This window comes from Populus euphratica, unplaced genomic scaffold (assembly GCF_000495115.2).
Source record: "Populus euphratica unplaced genomic scaffold, PopEup_1.0 scaffold603.1, whole genome shotgun sequence".
In the NCBI taxonomy this organism is placed as follows: domain Eukaryota; kingdom Viridiplantae; phylum Streptophyta; class Magnoliopsida; order Malpighiales; family Salicaceae; genus Populus; species Populus euphratica.
In genome coordinates, this window is record NW_011500275.1 from 186,437 (window position 1) to 197,587 (window position 11,151).

The 11,151-nt window shown below is 28.8% G+C and overlaps 1 protein-coding gene across 1 annotated transcript; it reads left to right on the plus strand.

The window, feature by feature from the left end:
• The first annotated feature begins 1,268 nt into the window (after positions 1-1,268).
• LOC105113034 (protein GPR107-like) lies at positions 1,269-3,099 on the plus strand. Its single transcript, XM_011009020.1, has one exon. The coding sequence runs from the start codon at positions 1,428-1,430 to the stop codon at positions 2,754-2,756; it is 1,329 nt and encodes a 442-aa protein (XP_011007322.1). The 5' UTR covers positions 1,269-1,427; the 3' UTR covers positions 2,757-3,099.
• Positions 3,100-11,151: the final 8,052 nt, after the last annotated feature.

An 11,151-nucleotide genomic window follows, 5' to 3' on the forward strand; every position in this document is an offset into this window, starting at 1 on the left:
CATTACACATTAAATTGATATATAATTTTAATTCCTAAATATTATCCATATTTTTAAACATTTTATGTAAAGTAATTATACGTGGGAATCCAAAGTGTATTGAAATATTTGATTTAACAAAAAAAATATCCTTAAACTTAACAATAATAAAACTCATCATTTTTTTATTTTTTTTTATAATTTTATCTTGATTCCATAACTCAAGTTGTAGATGAATTTGACATAATGACTTTGGATTGCCTTCGTTTATTTTTAGATCATTTTTCAATTGAGTTTTATATTTTTTTTTAATTTATTTTATATAGAGTTATTACAATCTCATGATGAAAATTGCAAGTTTAACATATTAACTTAAGTTGATTCAATTTAATTTTTTAATTGAATATTGTTTTCTAGTTTCTCCCTCTAACAACTTAATCTTCTTACTTTGTTTATATAGTTTGTTTTTTTAATTTTATTATTTAATATTAGATTGTTTGGGAATTGAACTTTATGATTTGATTTTAAGTTGTTTTATATAGAGTTATCCTAATCTCATATATTTTTTTTTTATTTCAACCTTTGAAATTTGATATGTTGGAACTAAAGCTTTTTACTTCTTCTTCTTTTCTCTTATCATGTTTTTTTGATTTTATAATCCAAGTTGTGAGTTTAACAAATTAGCCTGTGTTGATTTGATTTTTTTTTAATTATTTTTTTATTTAATCTTTCAATATTAAATTAGTATAAAATTAAGTTTCATAGTCCTGATATCATAATCCATATTGCGAGTTTGGGTTAATATGGGTTGACTCTAACATTATTTTTTATCTTATTTTTATTTAATATTTTTTATTTAATTTTATTCTTTAATATTGAATTGATTATAAATTAATTTTTATAATTAATTTTAATTTATTTTTTATAAAATTATTATAATTTTATGATCTAAGACATATCTTTGATAATTTAACTTGGATAAATTCAATATATTACTCTCCCTGTATTTGTAAAAAAATTATTTAATATATCATTATATTAATATTTTTTAAAAAATATATATTATCCATAATATTTAAAATCATAATTATTTTTTTATTAGAAAATACACCAACCATTCTTATATACTTTTTTTTTAATAATTGCCCGCGCGCCAACAATCTAATTGAAAACGAAAAACAATTTATAATTTCCCTGGAATGGGCCTTTCCAGGAACTACTGTTGACAATTGGGCCTGACTATCAAAACGACTTTCAGGCTTTCAGCATCAACGAGGTCTACACTACGACGTCGAATACACGAATCCTCTTAACCAGCAAGATCTCTCTAAGCCAACCGCAACCATTTAGCATCGAATCCACATCGTCAAGAAAACTCTCAAGTCTTTCCTCCTCCTCCTCCTCCACCACCACCACCACCACCACCAAACCAACAGCCTCCTCTCAAAATGAATAAACCACCGCATCTCCTCCTCCCTCTCGTCCTCCCTCTCGTCCTCCTTTCCCTCCTCTCCCTCTCCACCGCCGAGATCAAAACTCTATCAATCACCAACGACGCTCGCGCCATGATCCTCTTCGAAAAATTCGGCTTCACGCCAACTGGACACGTGACCATCTCCGTACACTCCGTCTCCGTTGCCTCTTCTGCCAACGCTCCAAATCCCGACTCTTCACGCCTCGGTTTTTTTCTCCTTTCCGAAGAATCTCTCCTTCAAGTCATCCTCGAGATCCAAGAAAACCCTAAATTCTGCGTTCTCGATTCTCACTACATTCTATCTCTCTTCACTTTCCGTGATCTCTCACCGCCTCCACTCTCGTCTTTTAACCAATCTTATCCAGTCACTGCTCCAAATGAGTACTCACTCTTCTTCGCCAATTGCGCGCATGGAACGCTCGTGTCCATGTCCGTAAAGACTCAGGTGTATAATTTAGACCGCGACGGGTCTAAGGATTATCTTTCTGCGGGGTTAACGCAATTGCCTTCGTTATTCTTTCTTTATTTCCTTGCTTATGCTGCATTTTTGGGGTTATGGATTTATGTTTGTTATAACAATAAAAGATCTGTTCACCGGATCCATTTATTAATGGGTGGGTTGTTACTTATGAAGGCTCTTAATTTGATTTGTGCCGCTGAGGATAAGCATTATGTGAAGGTTACCGGGACTGCACACGGTTGGGATGTGTTGTTTTACATTTTCCAGTTTATTCGTGTGGTTTTGTTGTTCACTGTTATAGTTTTGATTGGGACTGGTTGGTCATTTTTGAAGCCGTTTTTGCAAGAGAAGGAGAAGAAGGTGCTGATGGTTGTGATTCCACTTCAGGTCTTGGCTAATATAGCTTCCGTTGTGATTGGTGAAACTGGTCCCTTTATTAAGGATTGGGTAACTTGGAATCAGGTGTTTTTATTGGTTGATATTATTTGTTGTTGCGCTATTATTTTCCCAATCGTGTGGTCGATTAGGTCGTTGAGAGAGAATTCGAAGACGGATGGGAAGGCTGCTAGGAATCTGGCGAAATTGCAGTTATTTAGACAGTTTTATATTGTGGTTATTGGGTACTTGTATTTCACAAGGATTGTGGTGTTTGCATTGAAGACGATTGCAGCTTACAAGTATCAGTGGGTCAGTAATGCTGCTGAGGAGACTGCTAGTCTGTTGTTTTATGTGGTGATATTTTATATGTTCAGGCCCGTGGAGAAGAATGAGTACTTTGTTCTTGACGAGGAGGCGGAGGAAGCTGCAGAGTTGTCTTTGAGGGATGAAGAATTTGAGCTTTGAAATGGATCGGAAGTGGTGGGTGATTTCACTGCCGCAAATGCAATGTTTTGCTGGTGGTTTACTGGATGTGCTGATTGACACAGGTCTGACACTGCAGCTGCTACCCGTATATTACCTTTAGTTTTTTTCAATTTCGTTTTCCTGCTATATAAACTTTGATATTTACTGAGTAGTGGCTGTATTTTTGGTTAATGGATTTTCCTTGTTGTAAGTTGATAATTACCTGTGTACTTTATATTTTATGTCAAAATGAAATGTCATGCATTCTGTTATTATGGAACTAGCTACTGGCTATGTTCTAAATGATCTGTTAATTGATACCATTCCTGTTTAGTATTTCATAGTATTGAGTTCTTGTGGCCCCTAAACTGCACACTTTGATGTTTGCTTTTCACATCATAGGATGATTGCGCTGAAACCACATGTTTAGTTTTTACAGTTTTTTGTTTTCCCATAGTATTTGCACATTTCTGGCATATACCCCCCCCCCTCCAAGTTGGAGTGGATATTGTTAGCATTGTGGATTTTGTTACTAGTTCTGAATGAAAATTTACTAGTGGGTGAATCATGTTCATATAACATTATCCTTAAAAAAATGGAAAAGAAGTCGGCATGTCTTTGAAACTGGAAACAATCACCAATGTTCTATAAAACCCTGAAGCACTTAGGTTTGATTGAATCAGGGTTTCCCTGAATGTGTATGATTTGAGTTTCCTTGAAATAAGATTATTATTTACATGTATCTGTGTTCACACACGCGTCCTAGGAACAAGAAGCTTTATGAGTCGCATCTGGTAATCTGTTCCCTGTCTATCTGAACAATGCAAATCATAGCATTATCTTTAATGGATTCCAAAAGAGTTATTTATCTGGTGTTTTGAAGAGTTGTTTATTGATGTATAGAGCCAAGCCAAAGTACATTATTAGAAGTCTTTACTTTAGGAGAAGTCCTGTTCCTGCCTGTGTAGTTCCTTATGGCGCTGATGGACCAAAAAAAGAATGGTTCATCACAACTCTCCGAGTGTCAGTTTTTATACTTTAAAAGCAATTTGCAATTTCATTACAAATTTGCTTTCCCAGCTGCTTTTAGCTGCCTGGGGCAATTAGGCTTGCATGCTTAACTTTTCCGAGCTTGCATTGATTCCTTAGTTCTTAATTATTAGGATGCCTTGAATTTTAAGCTTTCCCAATGTCAGTTCCCTAGCACGGTGGTTTGAAAGCAGTCATTGCGAGTGATGCATAAGGGCTCTGACGCCCGGCAAACACGCATCAACTCTTGACTTGCTATGGGATGTGGCTTTCACGTCTGGTTGTCTAGCAGGCTGTGACACACAGATAGCCAGTGGATTGATGATTTGCTGTCACCAAGAAATGTCCAGAGTAGATGGTGTAGTGTTGTTTATAAGCCTGTGCGTAAAAAAAGAGAGAGTGCTCTACAGAGGTAGACAGTGAAATGCATTATGCATGGCTTAGCTTGTCTTTTGTCTAATGTCGAATATATTTGCATACAAGCTGTTCATGTTGAAGACAATTTCTGCAATATTAAAGTTCCAAAGAGATTAGCTGAGATCTTTCTGTTCATGTTTCAGATTAATGGAAAGCAACCATAACTGTAATTTTCATAGCTGTCTTTAGTCCCGCCTCCAATTAAGGGGTTTTAAGACTTGAAGTCACCACAACTCATTCAAGGCCATTGGAACAATAGCATGTTGTTCCCAGCATTTGCTGAACAAATAGTATCTTATAAAAAAATTCGTTGAAAAATGTGGACATCGTTAATATATTCTTTAGCATCAAGAAAAAAATTTAATGGTAAACAAAAATATTTAATGCACATGTTTAATAAATAAATAAAAAATCATAAGCAATGATAAATGTTTATAATTGTTAAAAAATAGTTGATATTAACTAAAAACTAAATAAGGAATATGAGAGATGGATATAGATTATCATATCTCATGTGACAGGAAGCTTTTAATTTTTTTTTAATTGTATGGAATATTTTTTTTTTGTAAAAATAGTAATAATTTAAATTTTATTGAAATAAAATAATTTGTTATTATGATTCTTTTTTTGTTAATTTTTTTCTATAAAAAATATAACTTTTTGTTCTATATTCTTTATTTAATAAAATAAAAAAATAAGAGCAAATATATTAAAAAAATACTGGATGATTTAAAATATACATAAAAATGTATCTTTCTAATTAAAACTCATTTATCTTATTAACAAGTTCCATTTATCTTATTAACAAGCTCCATTATCCGTTGGCATTTTTTATTAGGATAAAGTTTTTAGACAATATCTTATCATAATCACAAAATAAAATTTTAATTAAAAAAATAATATTTTGAGTGAATCTATTAAAATAATATAAAAATAATATATTGCTTATGTGTTGTCCCATAAACTTTTTGGCAATGTTTCTAAATATGGCCTTATTGGTTAAGCGGTAAGTTAATTTGAAAATTTTTTAACTCGATTTCTTATCTTATTTGAATTTTAAATTAAATTAATTAGGAATTGATTCAATATAATTTAATTGACCTAATATGTTTAAATATGATTTAATCAAAATTAGGTTTGATTTTTTTTTTTCAAGACAACAACATTTTCATTTGTTTTTTAAATATTAAAATAATGATATTTTAGATTAATCTAATTAACTAACCAAACTTACAATGAGGATTATAAATTCGGTTGAGTTTAATAACTTTATTTTTTAGAATTTATTTTTTTATTTAACTATACAATAATAAAAACATAGATACATAGGAAAGCTACTAAATAAAATTTAAAGGGAAAAAAACCCATCATGAAGGGTTCTATAAAAAAAATAATTGCTAATATTACATATGTAAAAAAAAAGAGTAAAAATTAAATAATATTTAATAAAATAATTTCTCAAATATATTTTTGATAAATTTATTTTCATAAATTTTAATTAAAATTAAAGAATATATACGCGCCCCACATGTAAGGCTAAAATAAAATATACATCTAGACTTGAATGGCAAATACTCATTGCCTATTAAAAAAATACTATAAATGTAGACCTGTAGAGCTAAACGAGCACAATTGAAAATCCTTTTTTACATACATATTAGGTACGTGAGACTAATATAACAAAAGGATTCTTAATTTTTTTCAAGTTAAATAATAAAAAGATTGATTTGATTTTTTTAAATTTAAATAAGGAGAGACCTTTAAATAAAAAAAGAGGAAATAACTTTATTTTTTTAAGTTTAAGATAAAAAATGCATTAAATAAAAAATAAAAAAAACCAACATGTCAAATGCTTGGGTCTCAACAACCAAAAAAAAAAAAAAAGAAGCTTAGATTTATAGGCTATCTAGCCTAGCTTGCATGCTTGAGTTTAATTTGTTTTAGTATATAGGGTACACAATGCATTATCTACCCATTATTATTTTGAAAATAATTACAGTTGACACAATGACATGCCGTCTGTCCAAAAACACATTTTCAACCATTTGATAACCTATAAAAACCTAAAAAATAACCCAAAGACTTAAGTGAACCTATTTATACCATCAAACAGCTTAAAAAGTGATAAAAAAAATTAATTCAAAACTAAAAATTTCTCGATATTAAATCTACTTTTTGAGGCAATTTCAAGGTGAAATAATAGCCAAATGAAACTTATCTCTTCTAATAAAATCCGTTGACATCAAAATAGTTAATTTTGGTGGTTAAAATTTGTGTCATTTAAGATTTTCTCTTTTACCACCAGAATTTGAGGACTCTATCTCTTCTTAAACTATAATTTTAAAAGTAAAGAAAATAAATTTTTGGAATAAGATTGAAATGTAAAAAAATATAAGGACCAAAAATCTATAAATGAGAAAATAGAAGGATTAAAGTTAATATTTTGTGCTAATTTTGAAAAAACCACCTAGTTTCTCTATTATTTATCTCTCTTTTTATTACCATTCATCAAGAAATTAGAAACTATTGGCCTTCAATTTGGCCATAAAATAAAACCATTTTAGTTTGTTTTTAATAGTTGTCTTGTTTGTTAAATCTACTTGGATTAATTTTCCTTCTATAAAAAAGCTTATATCCTTATTTTTTTCATACAAATTTAGAAGAAGAAAAAAGCTAAAGTTTTGTGAAGAAACTCTAGCACCATTACAAATGAGGTGCGATAACAATTACTATGATGTAAATGCATAAATGCATTAGACTAATTAGCACCACATTTTATATGAAATCAACATAAATGCTCTTCGCTTCTAAATTCAATTTTTTTTTTTATGAAAAATGACATAATTAGAAAAATATTATTGTGAAAGGATACAATTCTGAATTTGCATTTATTAAAGAATTGCTATTTAGAATAACGACTTAAGTAAAAACCATGATTCTCAATCATAGTTTAAGTAAAACTATAATTTATAATATCAATTTTTTAATAACTACAATTCAAAATAGTAATTGCATAATAATAGTGCCATTCTGAATCACTATTACGATGCATGTATAATCCCCTTTTTTTTTCTATAGCTTTTTGACACGACCAAAAGATTGATATCTTCTCCCAAGTACATGAGTGTCGAAGTAATAAATAACCTGGCAAGATCGGCATCGAACCATAGGGAGGTTTATTGTATAAATTATAAACAATAATTATAAACAACAACAATAGTAATAATAACAACAACAATACTAATAGTAGTAGTAACAACAACAACAACAACAACAACAACAACAATAATAATAAAGAATAAGAATAGTAGTAGTAATAATAATAATAATAATAAAGAAAGAGAAGAAGAAGAAGATGATGGGAACTTGGAGATGGAAAATTAATGTAAGGATTAAACAATAATAATAACAAATGTCAAGGTTAGAGGTTCCACTAATGGTATATCAAACAAGTATAGTATAAACTCTTATTATTGAATTGGAAACCACACACAAAGGAGGTTCCAATCAGATTATATATTGTTAACATGATTACATTAGTCATCTTATTCAATTAATGCTAATACTTGTAAATCTCGTCAAGCATTCATGATTGTAACTTATGTTAACAATAAATCAAGTTCCTTTCATAGCTCAGGTGTCAGTTATATACTATAATATGAGTTATGAGAGTGTCACGTATTTGTTGTACGAAATGTTATACAACATAAATCTAGATTAGTCATTTAAGAAGCAAAGTATTAAAGAGTGAATAAGATAATAAATACAAAACATGTTAGTATCAAACATTAAAGTCCATATTAAGTTTACACTATACTTATTCTTACACCATTAGTGTAACCTTTTCACCTTGACATAATAAAATTAGCTAGACATAATGAAAGAAAGCAAAATAGATAAACAAAATAAGAACATAAAAGTTAACTAAGTAAAGGAAAGGAAATGAAAGGCATAAACTTAATATTAATGAAAACAAAGCATAAAAAATACAAAGAGAGAAAGGAAGAGCATGATCTTGATCTGAACACCAAGATGCCTAAATGCATGGCAAATGCCTCCTTTTATAGGCCAAAATTGGGAACTATTGATTTGATGACTAATTGATAAGTGGGTGGCCAACTTTTGACTTGGTGACAATCCTTATCTTCTCTTGTCTGCCCAAAACGTCATTGATAACGTCAAAACTGGAGCCAGTTGCAAACATGAAAGTTGTAGGCAATTGTCTCAGCTTTCTTGTGTAAAAAATTCAGCTCATTTGGACTTCTAGAACTCCAGATATGGCCAAAATACCGAACAGTGCTCGGGCTGGAAGACAGATTCGGGCTTTTTAATTGACCTAACATGTTTAAATATGATTTAATCAAAATTAGGTTTGATTTTTTTTTTTCAAGACCAACATTTTCACTTGTTTTTTAAATATTAAAATAATGATATTTTAAATTAATCTAATTAACTAACCAAACTTACAGTGAAAATTATAGATTCAATTGAGTTTAATAACTTTATTTTTTAAAATTTATTTTTTTATTTAACTATATAATAATAAAAACATAGATACATAGGAAAGCTACTAAATAAAATTTAAAGGGAAAAAAACCCATCATGAAGGGTTCTATAAAAAAAATAATTGCTAATATTACATATGTAAAAAAAAAGAGTAAAAATTAAATAATATTTAATAAAATAATTTCTAAAATATATTTTTGATAAATTTATTTTCATAAATTTTAATTAAAATTAAAGAATATATACGCGCCCCACATGTAAGGCTAAAATAAAATATACATCTAGACTTGAATGGCAAATACTCATTGCCTATTAAAAAAATACTATAAATGTAGACCTGTAGAGCTAAACGAGCACAATTGAAAATCCTTTTTTTTTTTTTTTTAACTTTATCCATAATTTTTTTATTTTTTTTATTTTTTAAAAGCGATGACGCATTCATGCAATGGCTCAAGATATTGTCTCCAACTTTTGTATTTTAATTGCAGCCCGAATTAATTTCTTTCTACGCTGAAATTCCTTGTAATTTAATAGTACAGTATTCCAGTTTAGCCCCTGACTGTGTCTGCCTGGCACCATTTACCTTATTACCTTATCTTGGGCTGAGCCTCATAACAGGTGGCCTCAACTGGGTTTGGAGTGGACTACCCCCAAACACGCCTTGCTCCATCAGAGCCCAACCCGATTACAATGGCTGCCTATCCAAACATGAATTTTGCCCGCCGGTCAATTTATTTTCAAATAAAAAAATAAAAAAAATCCAGACATTGTTAATAAAATTTCTAAAAAAAAAATTTAATTATAAATTCAAAATACAATGCATTTTGAACAATATATTTTTAAAATATTAAAAAAATGATACATTAAAAAATATCTTATTAAGATATTGAGATGATAAAATAATAAATTGACTTGATTTAATTAACTAAACTCATGATCCAGGTCAAGAAAACATGATAACTCTATAAAATATAAATCAAAATAAATTATAAATTTTAATTTTCAACAAAGAAAATATTGAAAAATAAATTTGATAAAAAAAAAAAAAACTCCAGCAAGCTCGAGTTAACCTACGATCTAGGTTAGACACCAAATTAAATTTAATAATTTTTTATTAATAAGATCATCTTTCATTTAATTATACGAAAATCATGTGTGTGATATTTTTTTTGTATCAAATAATTTTTTTTTATAAAAAAAGGATATCCACATTGGACTGAAAAAAAGAAGAAATAAACTTAATTTTTTTAAATTAAATAAAAAATGATTCATTTTTAAAAGTTAAATAATAATAACATTTATTTAGATAATAGGATGATTTTTTTTTTTTAAGTTTAAAGGACTAAAAATACATAAAAAAGCAAATATACATACTATGTACATGAGACTAATATAACAAAAGGATGCTTATTTTTTTTAAGTTAAATAATAAAAAAAATTGATTTGATTTTTTAAAAGTTAAATAAGAAGAGACCTTTAAATAAAAAAGGGGAAATAACTTTATTTTTTTAAGTTTAAGATAAAAAATACATTAAATAAGAAAATAAAAAAAACCAACATGTCAAATGCTTGGGTCTCAACAAAAAAAAAAAAAAAAAGAAGCTTAGATTTGTGGGCTATCTAGCCTAGCTTGCATGCTTGAGTTTAATTTGTTTTGGTATAGAGGGTAGACAATGCATTATCTACCCATTATTATTTTGAAAACAATTATAGGTGACACGTCATCTGTAACTCAAATTCCAGCAACCAAAGAGTCACCAAAAAATTAGATCAAGGTGTTTTACACCCAAAAACATATTTTCAACCATTTGATGACCTATAAAAACCTAAAAAATAACCCAAAGACTTAAGTGAACCTGTTTATACAATCAAACAACTTAAAAGGTGATAAAAAAAATCAATTTGAAACTACAAATTTCTCGATATCAAATCTACTTTTTAAGGCAATTTCAAGGTGAAATAATAGCTAAATGAAACGTATCTCGATATCAAATCTACCTTTTAAGGCAATTTCAAGGTGAAATAATAGCCAAATGAAACTTATCTCTTCTAATAGAATCCGTTGACATCAAAATGGTTAATTTTAGTGGTCAGAATTTGTGTCATTTGAGATTTTCTCTTTTATCACCAGAATTTGAAGACTCTATCTTTTCTTAAAGTAGAATTTAAAAAGTAAAGAAAATAAATTTTTGGAATAAGATTAAAATGTAAAAAAATATAAGGACCAGAAATCTATCAATGAGAAAATAGAAGGATTAAAGTTAATATTTTGCGCTAATTTTGAAAAAATCACCTAGTTTCTCTATTATTTATCTCTTTCTTTATTACCATTCATCAAGAAATTAGAAACTATTGGCCTTCAATTTGGCCATAAAATAAAACCATTTTAGTTTGTTTTTAATAGTTGTCTTGTTTGTTAAATCTACTTGGATTAATTTTCCTT

Bases quoted from the DNA above. Each gene is read 5' to 3' on its own strand.
- LOC105113034 (XM_011009020.1), top strand. From the start codon at position 1,428: ATGAATAAACCACCGCATCTCCTCCTCCCTCTCGTCCTCCCTCTCGTC.